The sequence below is a fragment of the Capsicum annuum genome, chromosome 9 (assembly GCF_002878395.1).
Source record: "Capsicum annuum cultivar UCD-10X-F1 chromosome 9, UCD10Xv1.1, whole genome shotgun sequence".
NCBI classification, from domain to species: Eukaryota; Viridiplantae; Streptophyta; class Magnoliopsida; order Solanales; family Solanaceae; genus Capsicum; species Capsicum annuum.
Window position 1 is genome coordinate 93,320,165 of NC_061119.1, and position 22,172 is coordinate 93,342,336.

The 22,172-nt window shown below is 35.4% G+C and overlaps 1 protein-coding gene across 4 annotated transcripts; it reads right to left on the reverse strand.

The window, feature by feature from the left end:
- Positions 1-642: 642 nt before the first annotated feature.
- LOC107842736 (probable transmembrane GTPase FZO-like, chloroplastic) lies at positions 643-19,154 on the reverse strand. 4 transcript variants are annotated; one of them, XM_016686702.2, is made up of 11 exons: positions 18,452-19,154; positions 16,685-17,244; positions 16,511-16,579; positions 15,952-16,143; positions 15,001-15,132; positions 8,866-8,952; positions 8,304-8,744; positions 8,030-8,197; positions 4,229-4,459; positions 3,063-3,178; positions 643-1,096 (listed from the first exon to the last, which is right to left on the reverse strand). In XM_016686702.2, the coding sequence occupies exons 1-11, from the start codon at positions 18,942-18,944 to the stop codon at positions 754-756; spliced, it is 2,832 nt and encodes a 943-aa protein (XP_016542188.2). In that variant the 5' UTR covers positions 18,945-19,154; the 3' UTR covers positions 643-753. The 4 variants fall into 4 exon arrangements, with proteins under 4 accessions (XP_016542188.2, XP_047252861.1, XP_047252863.1 ...); XM_047396905.1 differs by having other exon boundaries at positions 4,229-4,495; positions 18,452-19,147; XM_047396907.1 differs by having other exon boundaries at positions 4,229-4,495; positions 16,685-17,222; positions 18,452-18,679.
- Positions 19,155-22,172: the final 3,018 nt, after the last annotated feature.

Here is a 22,172-nt window from a genome sequence, read left to right on the forward strand (position 1 = left end):
ACCATGTGAAATTAATTGAGGTACGCAAAAGCTGACCCGGAATCCAAAATCATCAAAAAGAAATAACAGTAACCAATTTCTGTAAGTGGTGCTTGGTGCTCCCCACCCTTCTTTTGTTCCAAGAATCGTGCACGTCTCTTATAGGCTTATTCATACTATACCTACTAGGGACTACAATAAATCAAGCCTGTGATAATACATAAAATATTAACATCAGGAGAAAAAGCTAAAGCTTACCTTTATGGAGCAATTTTTAAACGCCATCTCACTTGGCTGACAAGATTTATCATTGTCTTTGATCATTTTATATCATTTTGATCTCAAGTTTTCTCCACAATTTGATTTGTATAGTTATGAATAAATGCATGTAAAACGTCATGGCTTCCATTTTAGGATAGACAGCAGTGATCACAAATGTTATGCTCCCACCAGATATAGCAAGGGTATGAAGACCCTACACCCGGCAAATATAGCCGTGAAAGTTCAGTCCAGTAAGCGAAGGGGTTGCTCAGGTGATAAGCACTCTCCACCTCCAGCTATTTGAAGTTAACCTTTTATCACAGATGAAATATTTTTTCTCCTGATATGTTATTCTAATGGATCCTCAATATTCTTTCAGAAATCAAATGCTTATACTAGAAATGACATTCAATTCCAGATTATTTCATTCGGTTTAATAAAAAATTGTTTATACGCAAGTGGTTACAATCTTGACATGAAATAGTGAACACTATATATAGATAATAAAACAGCCTATGTGAAAGAATTATGAGCTCCCCCCCCCAAAAAAAAAGATAAAGCGACTCCACCTGTTATGAAACATTGGAGATTTTGGATATCAATTTGCAATGATTTCAGTTTCTTCTCAATAATTGTCAATTCTTCTGCAGTCACCAAAAGTTCATCCAATCTGTTTTGAGCTCTATCTTGATATGGCTTGCCAATAAGTTTTACAAAGTCCTCCACATTCCTAGTTGTCTCCAAGAGATCCTTCTGCATAGCCTCTTCAATTTCACGTGCAAGGCCATCAGCAGTCCTCTTCACTTTATCTACAACTTGCTGCCTCCGAGATGAGAAGTTGGAGACTGCTAATAAACTAAGAAAAGATGATTTCTTAATTAGGACACAAACCATGATGTACAAATCAAAGAAATGCTGAAGATAGGAAAGAAATTCCTATAGAGAAAAAGATAATTCGTAATATTTATCCGGGCATGCAGAAACTCGAGAGTTAACAATATTACTATCAAAAGGAAATAACTAGTTCACATTAGCAGTGAAGAAGCTAGTAGATACTACCTTTTTTCTTTTTTCTCTTTTCTTCTTTTGAGAAGGAAGATTCTAGTATATACCCTATATTAGGTTGAGGAAATGTTAAATCTCAGCAATTATGCTTTAAAAAGTGATTCCCAATCCAAAAGTCACTCTCTCATACACACAAGACGATAACAATTAAAGACTTTTGATTGGAACAAAAGGAACAGCGTTCTACATATTCAGATCAGGATCTACAGCATGGCATTAAAACTTGCTTAAATTACTGCACTCAGTAAGAACATTGAATTGCCAGGAAACAGGAACCTTTGACCTCTAAAAGCCAGCAGCTAATGTCCAATTACAATTTATTGAAACAAAACTTGAAGCTCTAACTAACTTAGTGGGGCAAATTAATTAAGGGTGGCAAAAAAGTTTCAAAACTAAAAAAAAATGACACAAGTCTTAAATATTGAGTAAAGATGACAATTTTAAGATTAGTATTAATGACATTAATTTTAAAACCCTCGAGTTTTATTATTTACACAAAGATCCCTATATCATATTTACACAAAGATCCCTATACCATCACCAACACTCCTCCGCCACGCCCTTTTTGTTGTCGCCGCCACAGCCACCTCCTCTTCCTCCACTATCACTATCACTACCATTGCCACCTCTTCCAGATTCACCATTATTTCCTCCCTCTACATAACTATCGCCTATTTTTCTTCTTTCTCCTCCACCACCGTCACTATCACCACCGCAACAAATGTCATCTTCTTATTCAGCGTCACCACCAGCACCACCACCTTCCTTTTTATCATAAATATCACTTTTTTTGTAGGCTTCTCCTCCAACCACATCTTTTTTCAGAAATTAAGTATCGAAGTTGATGCAGCAACAGTCGAAGTTGTTGCAACAACTTTGATAGTTGATATAACAATTTTGACAATTGCTATAGCAACTTCGATAATTGTTGTAACACAACAACTAATAGTAGTTGTTGCAACAATTACCATAACTGTTGTAGCAACTATGGTAGCTGCTGAAGCAACTCTCGTAGTTGCTGAATATGCTGAATTATTTCTTCATTCATTTTTAAAAGAAATCAAAAATTTTCTTTTCAAACTTATCAATTTTTTTAAAAAGAAATAGTCCTCGAAGATTAAAAAAGGAAGAAGAATGAAATGAAAAGAGAAAGAAAAAGAAGAAGAGATGATGGAAGAAGAGGAAAATCTAGAGAGAGAAAAAAAATAAGAAGAAGATGGGGAGAAAGAAATTTGGAGAGAGAAAGGAAAAAAAAGATTGAAAGATAAGATAAGGAGAGAAATTTTAAAATTTGAAATTTGGAATTGGAGGACTTTTGAAAAGTTTAAAGATTTTAAAAATTACATTTTACACCCAATTTACTTTAATCACTAATTAAAAAGAATTTGACTTGAGTTGGTTAGTCACCAATTTTAATTTTAAAACTTATTTGTCACCCCACACTTAATTTTCTCAACTTAATGATAGGTAAATCCACCAAATGCACACAATAGGCTCTGATTAGACAACCTAGGATTGTTCCAATGGGGTAGTATCTGTGTGCCCAACAAATCACATCAGCTCTCGAACAACAGAATACACATCAGAGCTACTACTAACATTATGAAGTGATCTATAATGAAAACGCATTGGATGTTATGCAACCTATACAGGCAGCCAACAAAAAGTTCAGTAAATTCTCATAAATGATTAAAAATTTAACACTGAGAGAATTAAAGAATAATAGCAAAATTTAAATATGAAAAGAAGAGGATTACCCGCCAGCAGAACAAAGGCCAAGCGCAAGGAGATCTTCTAATGTGGTTGGAAGAACAGATGTCAGAAGTGACGCTGATAAACCAGCTGCTCCAAGACCACCGAAAGTACCCAAGAACTGAAAAATGAATGAGCTATCCTCAGAAATTTGTTTTACGCTAATCCTATTTTAAATAGCATATGTATCCTTCAAAAATATGGACACCTCTGCTAGTCATATGGCACACCCCACAAATGACTTCACAAAAGACCTAGAAAGCAAAGGATGAACTTTGTGATTGAATTCCTCTCCTAACTATCTCAAATCTTTATAGGACCTGAAAAGAGGTCAAACTCTCTAGAAATGTAAAAAATATTATCTATCATCCAACTGGAAATAGAACGGTGGAATGTGGTTTTATTGGGGATTGAAATAGATAGAAGAGGTTACAATAATAGGATATTATTACCGCCAATCTCTACTTTCCAAAAAAGCATCTGATTTGATCTTCCAGATACACAAGAACCTCCACATTTTTGATATTGTTCATAGCAAATTCTAGTCCAGAACAAAAGATAGGAATAGAACTTGCAAAAAAAAAAAAAATGGAATGAGCGAGGGAAGGCAAAAATGATTCTCCATTTGACACCAAGAAAAAGAGCACAATTGTCCCCCTCCCTTGTCTGTGAGGGAGGTGAGGAAAGCTCTACCTCTCTAACCTATGGAGGCTTCTCAAAGAAAAAAGCTCCAAACTGACCTCTGTCTCAATCTATTACCATGAATGACATATTTCTACCTTTTTACATGATTCCCCGCTCCCAAAAAGGTAAAGATTCCAACTCTTTGAAAGGACAACCAGAGAATGTCTAGCCAAAAGAAGCATCTTGACAGAATGACATTAAAATGATGTCAGTACCCAACAACTCGCAACCTTACCTGATTTTCTAATGAGGTCGTGATGTTATTAAACTATGACGTTAAGCATTGGGAGGTTTTCTATCTTTACTCTTCTGTTTATTTTTATTGGGCGGAGGAGATGGGAAGGTAATGATGCAAAGAAAGGATTGAGTATAAATTCATGCAAGTGATAACTGACTTAAAACATGTAAAAAATAGTAACATAACGGTCCAAACACCATCAGAAGGCAAAACCCAGTTAACTTAATCAGCATTGGCAGAAAGACGCACCACTTCACGAATATATCTCTCGAACAATTTTGAAGCAGCTGCAGCACTGAAATCCTCTATGACTCTTATGCTAACCTCAGATTTTCTCTCCAGCACACCACTTGTGCCTGACTCAATCTGGTCAGATGGATTAACTGATGAAGTCCATCGTTTTTCGAAAGACTGCTTATAAAATTGTACATCCTGGTCCCTTTTTGACTGTAACCATTTAGTGTACTCCCCAAGAAGTTTCTGCGGCCAGAGATAATTTTCACCGAGATAAATTAACTACAACAATTTATTGCAAGTTAAATATACAGAAATCAAACAAAATATCTTTGGATATGAAATTTTGCGTCCATACTAGGAATACTAGATTAAGACTATCATAAGTAGAAGGAAGACCGAAGAAGGGAAAAAAGGAAGACCAAAAGGCTGCCATACCACTGGCTTAGACACAAAACAGGTCATTATAAATACAAGTAAAGAGTGTGAGCCCAATTTGGGAATTGAAACGTACCGAAAATTTCTTGTGAAAAAAAAAAAATTCTCATGCACCTAAAGCATGTGAATACTTCCTTCCAGAAGAAAACATGTGTTATTTGCACAAGAAATGAAGCAATCAAAAGAAAAATCCCATGCCCCACCCATCCATCTGCTAGGTGAGAGAAAACAGACAGAAAACTAATTTACCAGACGAATTAGAAGCAAGATAATATTAAGAGCATTTATTAATATACCCGCATCTGATCCACATTACTCTTATATCCACATTACTCTTATATATAAGTGTGATCAAGCAGGAGGATACCGTTGTCCTCTCTGTTTCTTCACCCACCCGTGCTTCAATCCGTGATTTTACTATATTACTCTTAATTAATATTATAAATTATTTATATATTAAAAAATTAATATTATTTAATTACTCTTATATATAAGTGTGATCAAGCAGACAGGACATCGTTGTCCTCTCTGCTTCAACTTTAATCCGTGATTTTACTATATTACCCCTAATTAATTATTATAAATTATTTATATATTAAAAATTAATATTATTTAATTAAAAAAGTAAATAACTATTTATTGTATTACCCCCAATTAATTATTATAAATTATTTATATATTAAAAAATTAATATTATTTAATTAAAAAAATAAACAACTATTTATGACATCTCTATTTCAGCTGCTTCAACACATAATTTTACTATATCACACCTAATTAATTATTATAAATTATTTACACATTCAAAAATTAATAATATTTAATAAAAAAATAAATAACCATTTGTGATGTGTCTACTTAAGCTGTTTCAATCCGTAATTTTGCTATATTACCCTGTAAGTTAACATACACAATGAACCAAAATATTTAAGAAAATTTATAAAAATCGTATTAAAAGGAAACATATTGATTTCTCAAGTAATAATAGTATGGCGTAAAGTGAATGAAGAAAGTAAAAATAAGACAACTACGATAAAAAGTGTGGAAAAAACAAAAATGAAACTTTTCTTATTTTCTTGACAAGACAAAATAATGAAGATGGAGGTCAAAATCTTCCTACATATTTTAAAATAGCCTACTTGATTTAGTGTTTTTCTTTTTAACTAGAATTATTTTATGAGTAACCACCATCCATAAATTTAATGATTTTGAAGTGACAAAAATTAATTTAAATAATTTTATAAGTAAATAGTAAGTTGGATGATTTTAAAGTAATTAAATGTATCAGAGTTAATTATGTATCTCGACAAATTCAAAATCAAAATTTTCAGTAACTATGCAATAAGCTTCAAACTGTCAAGATTTATGTTATTTGTCAATTGACATACGTGAAAGAAGTGAATGGTAAGCACGTATGTCGACTCTAAGCTTTATTATTACACATAACAAATATTATTTGAAAATAAAATAAATGTATATTAAATTATAATATTTAACAATATAAAATAGGTAAAAAAAATATTAAAAAAAATTGATTGACTTTTTAAATGATAAATTTTATCAATGTCACATAAATTAGAAATTAGAGAGGAGTTATTTATATTATTTAAAAATTACATAGAAATTACTATAAATTACAATAATTAACAATATAAAACATCAAAAAACTATACAAGAAATTTAATTGAGTCAAAATTTTATCTGTATTACATAAAATGATACAAAAAAAAGGCCCATGCGTGCACGGACGTTGTATCTAGCTAATATATAGAAGCGTGAAGGGAAGCAGCTGACGGTCGTCATGCCTTCTTACTTCGTGATTTTAGTATATCCATCCTAATTAATTATTATATAAATATTAAAAAATTAATAATATTTAACAAAAAATATAAAATAGACATTTATGACATGTCTACTTCAGTTGTTTCAACCGTAATTTTATTATTTCATCCCTAATTAATTACTATAAGTCATTTAAATATTAAAAAAAAATATATTTAATAAAAAATATAAAATAAACAAAAAAAATGACAAACAAACTATTGATGTTTTAAATTAACTTCACATTTTATACAAGGCCCGTCTAAATTTCTTTTCACAACTATTTTTTATATTAATTTTGTTATATCACTTTTAATAAGTTAATTATTATATGTCATTTACGTATTAAAAAATTAATAATATTTAATTAAAAAAATAAAATAGGCATTTGTGGCATATATGTTTCAGTTGTTTCAACCGTAATTTTACTATTTCATCCATAATTAATTATTATGAATCATCTAAATATTTTTAAAAAAAATATTTAATTAAAAAAAATAATAAACAAAAACTATGATAAATCAACTATTGATGTTTTAAATTAATTTGATATCTTATATGAGGCCCGCTTAAATTTTTTTCACAACTATTTTTTATAGTAATTTTATTGTATCACTTCTAATAAGTTATTATGAGTCATTTAAGACATTTCTACTTCGCGACTACAATCGTAATATTTGATTGACTCTCGAAATTATATCAGTGTCACTTAAATTGAAATAGAAGAAAAAGTATTATAAATTTCAATAATTAAAAACTTAAATTATTTTTAAAATATAATAGATTACTAATGCTACAAATCTTTGGACAAGGAGAGTATTATAAATTATAATGGCTAACAATTTAAAATAGTAAATTACAATGTCAAAAAACTATTATAAATTACAATAGCTAACAACTTAAATATACAACAACAACAAACCCAGTGTATTCCCACATAGTGAGATCTGGGGAGGGTAAGATGTACGCAGTCCATACCTCTACCTCTAAAGAAGTAGAAAGACTGTTTCCAATAGACCCCCGGTTCGAGATACGAAATACTAAACAAATTCATAGTAAAGCATGGAACAACTTAAAATATCTAAAAAAGTATTTAAAATATAATTAATTATCAAAATTTTATTTGTATCACATAAATTGAGATTAAAAAATAACATATATTGTGGGCTGTATGAAATAGAAGGGGTTGATCGCTTTGCCTTCAAAATCAGAAGGCAAGTTTGCAGTAGAATGGCGGCTGCACGTGAATTTTTTTCACATGCCGGCATACAATCACAACGAATATCATAGGAGTTTATCTTTACCATTAATTGCAGAGAAAAATATATTCATTGAATAAATAGAAAAAAGTTAAGTTTTGGAAATATCCACTTTTCACATGGAAGCAACAGAAGGGAAAATAACAAACTACCATCGCCAATTTCAATCATACTTCCAATTTGCTAATAGCTAAGGAGGATGACTGAGTTAAACTTACTTTGACTTTCAATAGCAAAGGAGAAAAGAGGATAACTGAGTTAAACTCTAATAACAAACAGCAGAGATTGTTGCACTCACTTGTCCTTCAATAACTGCTGGACCGAGTATATCATTTTGGACACTAATGGTGGCTGGCATTTTAGTAGATTTTTCTCCTCTGAACACATATGTAGCGACAAGATCAACATTTGACAGTTGTAAGGTTGATTGTACAAGCCGGACAACACGTGCTTGAGCAGAGTTTATCTGCATGTTAGTGCACAAAGTCTATAAGGACGCATTCCATAAGCTAATTGAAAAACAAGAAAAAACATGAGAATTGCTATTAATCACAACAATATCAATCCATTACCATAGATAGAACCTGCCTCTTCCACAAAATGCTATCAACTTCCAGCTTCTTTGTGCACTCTTCTACACTATCAACAAGATTCTCCACAAACAACAAGTCCTGCTTGGCTTGCTGGCATTCTTGTCTTACAAGTCCTTGACAAGCTGAAAGTAGTTGTTCTGCAATGGCAATTGGAGTTTCAAGCTTCAGCTTCATTCTCTCGACTCCGATACTTGTAGATGAATCCAAAAAACTAGACAAGTACTTCTCAAGCTCATAGAAACTCTTTGTTTTCCAGTAAGAATCATTATTTGAACTCCCACTGTTTTGACTATGGGAACCATCAAAAGTAGAAAGCTTTGATTCAAGAGCAAGCCGTGCAGATACTGGATACAGTGTTATGGATTCTGTATTAAGCAATTTCCGTGTATTTTCTTTGATAAATGCAATGGCCTCCTCCAACTATATCATGAAAAAATAACAATACATGACTTCAATCAAAATGGTCCAACTTTTATATCCACATATAAAAAGAAATTATTTTCTCACTCAGCAATATCACAACAGCAAGTGTATGACCAACCTCGCCCTTATTCTGGTATATGTCAGACTTGTTCAGCACAAAAACGACCTTTTTACTCCACTGCTGAGTGTAACGCAGAAAACTAACCTGGTGTGCACCCGAATAGCAATTGAGATTAACTTTTGGCAATAGAAGAACAAAAGAAAGACATTAGAGATGCTGAAAATCACAAGAGATTGAACTCTTTTTTCTAAATTATAATACTGGCAATATATTAAACTTCTATAAGTAATAATCTCATCAAGGCTACTTCAACACCTAAAAGGCTCAAAACCAACCCCGCACCCTCCTTGAGACTTTTGGGCTGTAACAGCAAAGAGCATCTTTGATCATAGTATTTTTGCGGCCTTACTTTGACCACCCACAGAACTTGAGAATCACCAAAGTTGTATATGATTATTGGCAAGCTTAAGGTTTATAATACAAAGTGGGTTTCGTGAAATTCTTCAAATCTATAATGCCAGAGGTAATGCGTAATGAAGGAAAAAGGTGCCTGTTCAAGTTAAGTCAGTTTGTGATAGTAAAATCGCAGGTAGAGAATATTGAGGCCCTAGCACAGGTGAAGTTGGTGGAGAGTAAGGACGAACAGGGAAAAGTATAAAATGGCTAGGAAGGAGGCAAAGTTAGCAGTTATGGAGGCCAAAAACAGCACCTTTTGAGCGCTTGTATGCAAAATTGGAGGACAAAGGAGGGATAAAAAGTTACACTGGTTAGCCAAGGCAAGAGAGAGGAGGGTCCGTTACCTGGACCAAGTGAAATGAATCAAGGATGAGGACGACAAAGTACTGGTGGAGGAGGCACTCATTAAGATGGAGAGGCAGTCATGCTTCTACAAACTCTTGAACGAAAAGGGGGACAAAGGCATTGTCATGAGGGAGTTGGAGCACTCGAAGAGGGGCCACAACTATGGTTATTGTAGGTATATAAAGGTGGAGAAGGTCAAGGGTGCTATTCGTAGGATGCATAGGGGGTAGAGCAACCGGACCAGACGAGATTACAGTGGAATTTTGGAAGAACATGGATGGGAAAGGAATGGAGTGGCCGACTGAGTTGTTTAATGTCATTATCAAGATGACAAATATGCACGAATCATGGAGATGGAGTAAGATGCTTCTGAAATACAAGAATAAGTGTGATATTCAGAATTGCAACAAATATAGAGGTATCATGCTGCTATGCTGCTAAGCTACTTTATGATGGTTTGAAGAGGGTAGTGGAGAGGAGGGTGAGGAGGGGCATGACTATTTCTGAGAACCAATTCAGATTTATGTCGGAACGCTCAACTATAGAAGTCATTCATCACATAAGGATACCGGTGGAACAATATACAGAGAGGGAAAAGGACTTACACATGGTGTTTATCGACCTAGAAAAAGCTTACGACAAAGTCCCTGGGGAGGTTCTATGGAGGTGCTTGAAGGCTAGAGGTGTACCTATGGGCATACACTAGGCCGATAAAGGACAAGCACGATGGAGCCAAGACTTGGGCAAGGACAGTGGAACGAAACTCCCCATTTTGATGGGATTGCACCAAGAATCAACCCTTAGCCCATTTTTATTTGTCTAGGTGATATGGATGTATTGACGCGTCAAATCCAAGGTCAGGTGAGGTGACATGGTGTACCTTATTTGCAGATGACGTAGTTTTGATTGACGAGACTGGAGACAGAGTTAACACTAAGCTGGAGGGTTGGAGACAGAACTTGGAGCCAAAAGGGTTTAGGTTGAGCAAAACGAAGACAAAATACTTGGAGTTCAAGTTCAATAATATGATGCATGAGGCTATGTGGGAGTGAGGTTTAATGCACATGCCATCCAAAATAAAGGTAGTTTCAAGTATCTTGAATCTATTACCTAGGAAAATGAGGAGATTGACGAGGATGCCACTCACCGTATCGACGTAGGGTAGATGATATTGAGACCTCACATCTGAGGTCTTGTGTGATTAGAAGGTGCCACCAAAACTTAAAGGCAAGTTCTATATAGCGGTGGTTAGACTAGTTGTGTTGTATATGGCGGAATATTTTCCAGTCAAGAATTCTCAGATTCAAAAACTGAAAGTGGTGGAAGGTCGTTGTGATGGATGTGTGGGTATACTAAAAGATATAGAATTAAGAATGAGGATATCCAAGACAAGGTAGGAGTGACTTCGATGGAAGACAAGATGCGAGAAGCGAGGTTGAGATAGTTTGGGAATGTGATGAGGAGATGCACGTATGCCCCAGAGTGAAGGTGTGAGAGGTTGACTATGGATGATTTTAGAAAAAGTAAAGGTAGAACGAAGAAGTATTAGGGAGACACGACATGGCGCAGTTGCATCTTACTGAGGACATGACCTTAAATAGGAACGTGTGGAGGATACGAATCAGGATAAAAGGTAATAGGTAGGAGTGTGTCAATACTAGTCGGTAGGGATGTTTTTTGTCCATACTAGTAGTCATAGTATTACTACGTAGTTTCTTATCCTTCAATTTCCGTTACTAGTTGTTATTGCGCGTGTTATGATTATAGTATTATTTTATTGTAGTATTATTCTGCTACTATCTATTTTTTTAATTATCTATTTTTTCTTGTACTTCCATTACTTCCTCTTTTGGATTATTTTTGTTAAGGCGAGGGTCTATCGGAACAACCCCTTTGCTTCTGAGATAGAGGCGAGGTCTGCATACACTCTTCTCTTCCCAGACCCCACTTTGTGGACTACATCGGGTATGTTGTTGTTGTATTAGTAATACCTGTGTTATTATTCCATTCCATCTTTTATCCAGTATAAAATAATACATGGTTTGTTCTATAACTTGTACAAGCTATTAGCATGCAGAAATTAAGAACACAAACCAAGCATTGGATTGTATAGTACAATATTGTATATAAGGATTATTCCATCTAGTACACCAAACCAAACGACCCTTTATTTCTTTTTGGAGTACAACAAGGTTCCTATATGTGTATAAGAGGGTGTCTTGCATAGAAAACCATTTCTTTTATTTGGTTTTCTACTTTTTGGTATACTTTTGTATACAAGCCCTTGTTTCTTGCCCTTCTCTAATACTCCCTCCGTCCCAAATTATGTGTCGCCATTTGACCGGACACGATATTTAAGAAATAAGTATAGACTTTGTTAAAGTTACAAAATTACCCTTCTTAAAGAAAGGAGTAATAGTATTTAGAATCAAGTGGGACCATTTTTAATTGAAAAAATAAATAAAAAAAGGTGTAATAGTATTTAAAATCAAGTGTGACCACTAAGGATAAAATTGTAATTGTGTCTTTAAAAACTTACCAAATAAGGAAAGGCGACATTCTTCCTGGGACGGACCAAAAAGGAAATGATGACACATAATTTAGAATGGAGGGAGTATAATTTTATGTCAAAACAGAAGTGAGGGTTAAAGCGCATGAAAGACTTTCTATTGGACTAAAGAGAGGAGAGATTACACTACCATTATTTTCTAACGCACACAAATTTAGTCACAAGTCACACAAAGCTTCCAAATGATCCCTCAAAGAACTAGCCCAACTACCGAGAAATCATTTTGCTTCAGTAATAGGAACAACACTTTTCTGCTTTATGGTTTCCCTAATACTAAGGTCTGGTCAATGATAACTGAAGCATAGAGTTTCCAGAGAATGCACGTAAATACATGACTGTGATAAAGAATCCTAGGCAAGTCTTCTTGCTAAAACAATTTATGGACCAACATAAAGGCCTGCAACTAAGGATCCTAATAGTCAGTATTCACTATAAATTACAGTGAATAGCAAAAGCTAAAAGCAAAGAAGCATGAAGAATATCATATTGTCTTTTACTGTCATTATATAAAGCAGGTGCCAAGAATTAATTTGACAGGGCACCAGGGATCGACTCTTAGCCTGTTTCTTTTCGCCTTAGTGATGGATGTTTTGATGCGACATATTCAAGGAGAGGTGCCGTGGTGTACACTATTTGCGGATGATGTAGTTTTGAGTGATGAGACTCGAGGGGGTGTTAAAGATAAATTGAAGGTTTAGAGACAAACCTTGGAGTCAAAAGGGTCAGGTTGAGTAGGACCAAGACGGAGTACTTGGAATGTAAGTTCAGCGACGTGACATAGAAGGACGAGGTGGTAGTGAAGTTGGATTCGCAGGTTGTTTGTAAGAGGGATAGTTTTAAGTATCTTGGGTTTATGATTTAGGGTAATGGAGAGATTGATGAGGATGTCACACATCGTATTGGGGCGGGGTGGATGAAATGGAGGCTAGCCTTAGGAGTTCTGTGTGATAAGAAGGTGCCTCTCAAGCTTAAAGGCAAATTCTATAGAGTGACGATCCGTCCGATCATATTGTATGGAGCAGAGTATTGGCCAGTTAAGAGTTAAGAACTCTCACATCCAAAAGTTGAAAGTGGCGGAAATGAGAATGTTGCGCTGGATGTATGGATTAACTAGGGTAGACAGGGTTAGGAATGAGATTATTCGAGCGAAGGTGGGAGTAGCCTCGGTGGAGGACAAGATGCGGGAAGTGAGATTGAGATAGTTTGGGCATGTGATGAGGAGGGGCACGGATGCCCCGATTCAGAGGTGCGAGAGGTTAGCTTTGGATGGATTCAGGCGGGGCAGAGGTAGGCCGAAGAAATACTGGAGGGAGGTAATTAGACAGGACATGAAACAGTTACAGCTTACTGAGGACATGACCCTAGATAGAAAAGTCTGGAGAACTCGAATTAGGTTAGTAGGATAGGGTGTGTTAGGTGGGTTGGGGAGGTGGGGGCTTGCAGTGTGTTAGTGTATCGTAATACCCAGTGGCGGAGCCAGGATATTCATTAAGGGGGTTCATAAGTGAACAAATGAATTAACCGAAGGGGGTTCAACATCTAATATATATATATAAAATATAATTTTAATTATGTATATATAGCATAATTTTTCGCGAAGGGGGTGGGTAGATCCGCCACTGGTAATACCCTGTAGGTGCCTTTCTCTGTTATTTCATCTTGTTTCATGTTTTATTACGAACTTATTTACTGTCTCTGTGTCTTGAGCTGGGGGTCTATCGGAAACAGCCTCTCTACTTCTTCGAAAATAGTGGTATGGACTGCTTACACTTTACCCTCCCCAAACCCCACTAGGTGGGAATTTACTGGGTATGTTGTTGTTGAAAACCGGGGTGTCTGGGCTAGCTTTCACACACCTCGACTAAATCTACGGGATACCTGCCACCTCCTACCAGCAACAGATATCGAATAACTCTGCAATGGGAAGAATCACCTAGTGTTGTTTGTCTCTGCTGAGGTTTGAACCTAAGACCTCAAGTTCTCAACTCACTCCATTGACCACTAGGCCACACCCTTGGGTGCAGTGCCAAGAATTAAACTGCAAAAGAGGTTTTCAAAATCCGTAAGAATACTACAACATCGAATCACATCTCAACTGTAGACTGAGATAACAAATATGAGATTTCTTGGAGATATCCAGAAGACCAGTCCTTAGTTTCCTTAAGCACCATGGCTCTTCCAATAAACGAGCAATTGTTTACCAAATCTAATACCTAAAATCAATCTAGCTACAATACTTGAGCATGAAAAGGCTCCTTAAAGGTGGCTGTCCAGTGCTACCACCAAAAAAATACACTTTAATCACCCCTTCCAAATTGGAGGTGCTCTTTTCACCATCCTATAACTATGAAATGTAAACCTAGTGTTGCCAGAATCGACTGAAACAAAGAAGTTGTCTTGTTGAGCCATAGTGAACCAAAAGCAACATGCTGTAGAAACTTTCTTTTCCTTTTGATAAGTTACATCAACACATAACCCTAGGTAATACTCCCTCTGTCCCATTTTATGTGATATTTCACCGGGCATGGAGTTTAATAATGGAAAAGAGATTTTTGAAACTTGTGGCCTAAAACAAACTATAGATATTTTGATGGCTATATATAAGATAAAATTAATACAGGAAAATATCATTCTTGGGACAGAGGGGGTAGTGAAATGGTAAAATTTTACTTGTATGTATTGATCATTTGAGATGAATGATCAAAATTGTAACACTCTTATCATGAAAAATTGAAAGCAGATCCAATCCTATTAATCTTCAGAGCAAGCCAATGACATAAAAGGTCCCAGAGTCTGTAACCTAACAAGTGACAAAACCATACCTCACTTTCAGTTAATGGCCGATCAGCAGACATGACAAACAGAAGCAGATCTGCACGAGGCACAAATTCCTCCGTTAGCCTTTGTTGCCTTTGAAGGATCACGTTGGTTCCCGGAGTATCAACAATAATCATCTACAAGAATAAACAATAAAAAATTGGAGAGCCAGGCATGGAAATAAAAATTGGAGAGCCAGGCATGGAAATTAAGAACTCAAATCAAGCTGTAAGGAAGCTAATATCATAGAGGGGCAACCAAATATTACACTAGCCAATTCAAAAGCAGAAAATTTAACTTCCTATCAAAGAAAGCTCTACTGAATTGTAACATCTGAAACGTTTCCTTCAGACGACAGATTATAACCACCTTCGTCAGTTTTATAGATCATATACATTTAGAATATGAAACTATACAGGCATGTGGAGAGTTTCTCCAATCCATTTCAAGTCCAAATCTAAAGTTTAAGCTAGAACACAACAAACCCAAATCAGTTGCAAAATACAGTGTACAAATACACAGAGTTTAGGAAGCATCATTTACCATCTTGCATAAAAATAAAATCCAGCAAAATATGTGCTGAACTGTGCAATAACTCTTGAAAATGGAAACTAGTAAAAACTGGTGTGAAAAGCATATGTGCAATAAATTATGAAACTTAAACAAGCATTTGCATATCACAACGTCATTAATGGTTAACAAAGGTTAACAACCGCATATCAAACCTACAAAATGATGTATAACTTTAAAATGTGTCTCAAACCAGGCAGTTGCACATAGCAAATAAGTTAGAAACACAAAATGGTAAGTCAAATGAAGTGCCCCGCAGTATGTAGAAGTAGCATCGACGTATTTATTGCACATACAATTATCCCACGTGAACTAGATTTCTAACTAGATTCATTGATGAAATGTAAAATTGGAAGTCATAGTAACTTTCAGACTAGACAACTCACTTCTTGAAGAACTGAAGCCGGCAAGTAGCAAACATATTGACCATCTGGATGCCTTTCACAACGCTGCGATTGATCAACATCCGAATAGCGCAAAAAGGTGATCTCATTGGTTGTAGGAACAACCCCATCTTTCAAGTACTTTTTTCCAAGAAGAGCGTTGATGAAAGTAGATTTTCCAGAATTGAATTCTCCCTAGTTTATCAAGAAATTTTATTCAGCAAGGGACACGAAGAGGATGAAGAAGTCTTAACAATAATGGTTGTGCTCAATGTGGTATTATACGCGGTCTTGAAAACACAGTAATGTGGAGGAAGAGAGAGAGACACACAGACAGAGACCAAGACAAAATGTCACAAATGCCAGAACTCAAAAAAATAGCTGGCCTTCTAACTAACAATAAATATGCATAAACAGCATTTTCAGGTCTATAAGGTTTTAGTTTTATGCATTGCTTAAAATTTAGATTGGACCAGAGAAGGAAATACTCATTTGAAATTCAGAGCTAATACCCATGCAAATCCCTGGAACCAGAATTTGCTGAAGTTCAGCGCTCAATTACCACTATAACTAGTAAAAATGGTTCATCAAGTTGAGAAACAGCATCTTTGAGAAGTGAGATCTCCTCCATCTGCCATTCAAGTAGTAGTCCAGGTTAGTCCAAACAAGCAAACCGCTGACAGATGAATTATTATCTGTGCCACAATGCAGCTAAATTTTGACAAAACAAGATCACCATTGGAGCAGCTTTCTCAATAACATTTATGGTCTCGTGCAAAACCAGTCTCTCTTTTTCCAGCAACTGTTTTTCTTTATCGCGTAAGTCTATAAATCCAGCCACCCCCTTCCTACCAGGAAAGCCATTCCCGAAGTCTGAAACTTCAACCTGACTGTTACTTTGAGATTTTCCCTCTGTTTTCTTCTTCAAAGCATATGCACTATAAAACAGTTTGCCAAAATCATCATCACTCACAGACCTCGAATCTTCCATCGAAATAACTATTCCACTAGCCCCTGATTCAAGTAAATTGGATGCTTCATTGAACAACTTTCGATCCCCAAGTGAACCAATCGTGACAAAAACAGGAATTTTCACATTTGCAAATACAGAGCTCACCAGCTCCTCAAGTTTGTTATTGCCACTGACTTCATATATAAGAAAATCAGCTCCTTCAGAGTTCGAGGCATCCACTGCAGCGGTAGGTGTTTGTACAATTCTTGCTACCAAAGGAAGAACTACTAGCTCTTCAGATTTTGAATCCATCATTGTGTTTCTGGCCACGATAGCAGGAAGATCTGTTAGAAAGGAGAATATGTTATCCACAAGCCATGATTTGTGAAGGCAGCTACTTAATTTAGACAGCAGATCATGCATCTAGAAGATCAATTACAGATCTTTTTAACATTTGCATTACAGAGAAGCCAAATGAATGAACCTAAAACTGAGCGCTAGTGATGACTAACTCCAATTTGGTTAGGAGTTCTCACCATTGCTCACGAAATTTGAACCATTTTTCAGAAATATTTAGTTTCAGGTTGAACCACTGTAGATACTAATAATCAACATTTCTTTCATTGGGTATGTAATAATTATTGTGTTACAAGTAAATAATTTGTCATTACTCGGGTTGAATCTGTAGGTACCAGCTTCATTCGACGTCCCATCATGATAATTCTACTGCAACTCATACTAGTATCATTTTTCTTTTTGCAAGTAAAATTTTACTAGTATTAGTAACTAGAAAAATATAAGAAAATTACCAGCAACCAGTATAAATAATATTTAAACAATCACTTTAGAATATAAGATAAATGGATGTCCTCACAACATTATGTAGCAAAAGATTCTACCATAAAAGCCTTTAGGTATCAATCAATCCCAAACTAGTAGGATTTGGCTACAACAGAGATAAATTAAGGCCATCATCTCTAAGTATAGTCTGGTAGTCAGGGTAGAATTTATAGGCAAAAGTTGGGGCATTTGAACCCATGGTCTATTCGTAAACTAAGTATTTTATGTATATATTTTCTAAAATTTATATAATATTATCTAGGCTCAGCGGTAAGCTTGCTTACCGTGGTGTGCCAGGGTCGGGGGTTCGAAACGTCCCTCCAGCGAAGCTGGGGTGATGGCGCGTAGGTCAGGCCCGGAGTGGTCCCCCCCTCCCCGACACCTACGGAGTAGGTATGAACCGGGTCGTCCCCTATCTAGCGGCACCATGCTACAAGAAGGCTAAATGGTGCACTTAACTGAAGGTTGAGTTATTTACCAAGAAGACAAGGGACCAATTCCCACTAAATACATTTCTTTTCCTCTTTTAGTAGTGGTGCACCCATATTCTAGAAATCCTAGATTTGCCATTGCTGGTAGTTCCTTCTTAATAAAGTATGGTTTTCATTTCCACAATATTTATCTCGAATTATAATGAGAGAACATCATAGCACAAGCTCATGGTGTAAGGTTAAGTACACAACACAAAACGGTAAGTACAGTGTCACCGACCTTGATCCGAGAGTAAAACACCGCTGGCACTAACCGCGGCAGCGACATCGACACGTTCATCGATCAACAAATAAGCTCTGCCTTTAATTACAGACTTCAACAAACACGCAGCCTCGTACAACTTCCCTCCGCTAGCTCCACTGCCACTGAGCACCACAATATCAACCCGACCCGAAATCGCCTGGTCAATCTCATCAACAACTTTTTCATCTCTCAATACATCTTCGCAGCTCAGCTTTAGCACTAAACTCGGCACTTTTATCTCCGGCCGCTTAAATCCACCAGGAAAAAGCGTTCTAGGAGTTTGCTCAGGTCGGTTTAGATTGTTTATTACAAGCTTAACATTATCCAAAGAGGAGTACACGGCGCTATTCGAGCAGTGTCGGCGGCGACTACGGAGGTGGAAACACCGAGGGCGGCGGGGCGTAGGGTGGGTAATGAGAGGGCACGTTGGAGAGCGGACGGTAGAGTAGAGATTTTGTAGAGATATCATAGATAATAATGAATGTAGCGTGCACGAAGGCCGCGGAGGACTGGCGGAGGCGATGGAGGTGATGGCGGAACGCGGCAGTGGAGGAGAAAGAGGGATGATGCGAGAAGCCTTATCTTATCTCTACTTGTACTGGATGAATCAATGGAGGAGTTTCAAGTAAAGCGCGAATTCTAAAACTTTCTTCTTTGCTTAAAAAATAAAACAATTTCCTTCCCTTCTTTTTCTTTGTTTTTCTTTTATTTATGACAAAGTAAATTGCATCATTTTGAAAGTAAAAATTTGCTAAGATATTTTATGCCTAATTTTTAGAAAATAAGACACGATAATATTTCTCAACCTACTAAATTTAGCTATTTGCATCTTTTTTTCACGTACTCCTTATCAATTTTGAATGTATTCTAACAATTAGTAATTTTATAGTTTAAGCCTTCTTGTGTATTCTATGCTTTAGATATTATTCGAAAAAGGACCCAAAATATTCTTGACTATAGAAAAAGGTTTAAAATACCCTACATCTGACTATCCTTGAAACTAACAACCCCTCTTTATTAATTTATTTTATAAAAATTACTTATTACGTGTCATTTTTTATTTGGTGAAATAAAATCCTACTCCACCATAGTGATGACATGGTAAATAAAATTACATGTCAACAACTATTTATTAGTATTATAAAAAATTAAAATATTTGATTGGTCCTCAAACTTGCCCTCCCCCTACCTTCTCTGTCTCTTCTCAAATCTCATTTTCTTGACCCTAATTTTCTTCAAATTGATCGCTACTTCAAGTAGCTCTATGTTGCTCGTAAATGTGTGTTTTCATCAATATATTAACAAAAAATTTACTAGGTCTATGTATCTGTTCAATCCAGAAAAGATTTGATTTTTGTAACTAGTTATTCAGATAAAAATGTAGGTTAGCATAGCTATTCTTAGGTATGAATAATTCAAAGTTAACCAAAAAATACAAACTTCTTGATCAAATTTGTGTTACTATTCAATATATATAATCATGTGCAAGTTTTAATTGACAAAAGTTAAGCTAGTAAAAAAAAATCAGAGTATCAATATTTTATAGGTGGTTGGCTATTCGATACTTGCTCTCAATTGATAAATCAAATCAACAATATATATTTGTCAGAAGCTAGCGTTCTTACCATTAATTCCGACAAATTCTCTAGTTATCTCGATTTATTCTGGAGATATATTTTCAACAACCAACAAACATTTTAATTTTCTATAACACTAATAAATATTTACTGATATGTAATTTTGTTTGCCATGTCATCAATGGTGACGTGAGGTTTTATTTCACCCAATTAGAAAGTGGCACATGATAAATAATTTTTATAGAAAAATAAATAAAGAGCGGTTGTTAGTTTCAAGGGTATAAGTAAGCCAAAAAGGAGGATGGAGGTTTTTTTTTGACCTAATAGGTAGATGAAGGGTATTTTTAAACCTTTTCCTATAGTTCAAGGATATTAGTCTGTAATAATTCCTATTGGTAAACTCGTACAGAGCATCCCAATTGGATTGATTGGGATGCTACTATCACAATTTTCTTGATCTACCCAACCGACCTGATATTTGTTCATGTTTAGAATTATTTGCTTAGTTATTAGTTGAATTATCATATACTTTATATCGATCTGGCCTTGAATCAAAAAGCTGGTAAAAATAGTTCATTGGCTCGTTTTCGAATAGTTTTCTCTAGGCTAAGAAATTCGATGATTTATTTTAGGTAATATCTCAAAATTCTAGTATTCAGCAGTTTTCTTTTTTAATTTTCAACGACTTAATTAACGATAATTAATGCATTATCTTCATGCGGAGTATTAGAAGTTCTGGAAGAGCACAAGCAGGGCATATATAAAGTGGTTGATTGAATTGCTTAATCTCATTTTTAGGATGTCAAGATGCCAAAATCTTGGAGATGAAGTATGATGATTCTGTTGTACAAGAACAAGGGTGACATTCAAAATTGCAACAACTATGTGGGTATTAAGTTGTTAAGCCACACTATAAAGGTTTGGAAGAGGATGATGGAGTTAGGATTGAGGAGGATCGCGACTACTTTGGAAAATCAATTAGGATTCATTCCAAGACGATCGACTACAAAAATCATTCATCTAATAAATAGACTGGTGGAGTAGTATAGGGAGAGAAGGAAAGACTTACACATGGTGTTTATCAACCTAGAGAAGGCTTATGACATAGTCCTTAGTGAAGTTTTATGGAAGTGCTTAGAGGTTAGAGGCTTACTGATGGCGTACACTATGTCAATTAAGTACATATATGATGAAGCCAAGACTCAAGTATGAATTGCAGGACGAGACTCAGAGCACTTTCCAGTATTGATTGGGTTTCATTAGGAATTGACTCTTATCCCTTTTTTACTTTACTTGATAATAGATGTGTTGACGTGGAAAAATCAAGCTGAGGTTACATGGTGTATGTTATTTGGGAATGTGGATTTTTTATTGAGAAACTCGTGAAAGTGTTAATGATAAGTTGAAAGTTTGGAGATAGATCTAAGAGTCTAAAAGGTTTAGGTTTAGTAGGACCAAGACTGAATATTTAGAGTGCAAGTTCAATGAGGTGTTTGATACTTGGGCCATCGGGTATATTATTTAGGAAAATGGAGATATTGATAAGGATGTCACTCATTGTATTGATGCAGGGTGGATGAAATGAAAGCTTGCTTCTGGATTTTTATGAGATAAGATAATTCCCCCTAAACTTAAGGGAAAATTTTACAAAGTGGTGGTTAGGCCAGCTATATTTTATGGATTGTAATGTAAGCCAATCAAGAATTCTCATATCCAGATAATGAAGGTGGCAGAGATGAGAATGTTGCAATAGATATATGGGTTGATTAGGAGAGATAGAATTAGAAATGACAATATTCGAGATGGTTCTAGCATGTAATAAGGATATGAAAAATGTCCCAGTACAGAGCTGTGAGAAGTTGGTCATAGATGGATTCAAGAGACACCGCCATAAATTCACTTTTTTCCAACTATGAATTCCAACTATAAAAAATCATTCGCTAATTTCTAGCTACTACACTCGAAAAATATAATTTGAATTTTTGTTCTTTCTAAATACTTCTTCTACAACAACAATTGTAGAACTTGGCGGCAAATTTTTGAAATTATATATTCTAACTGTAATATTCAGGAAAGTAATATGAAAATAGTCAATATGATTTTGACCAAATATTCCAACC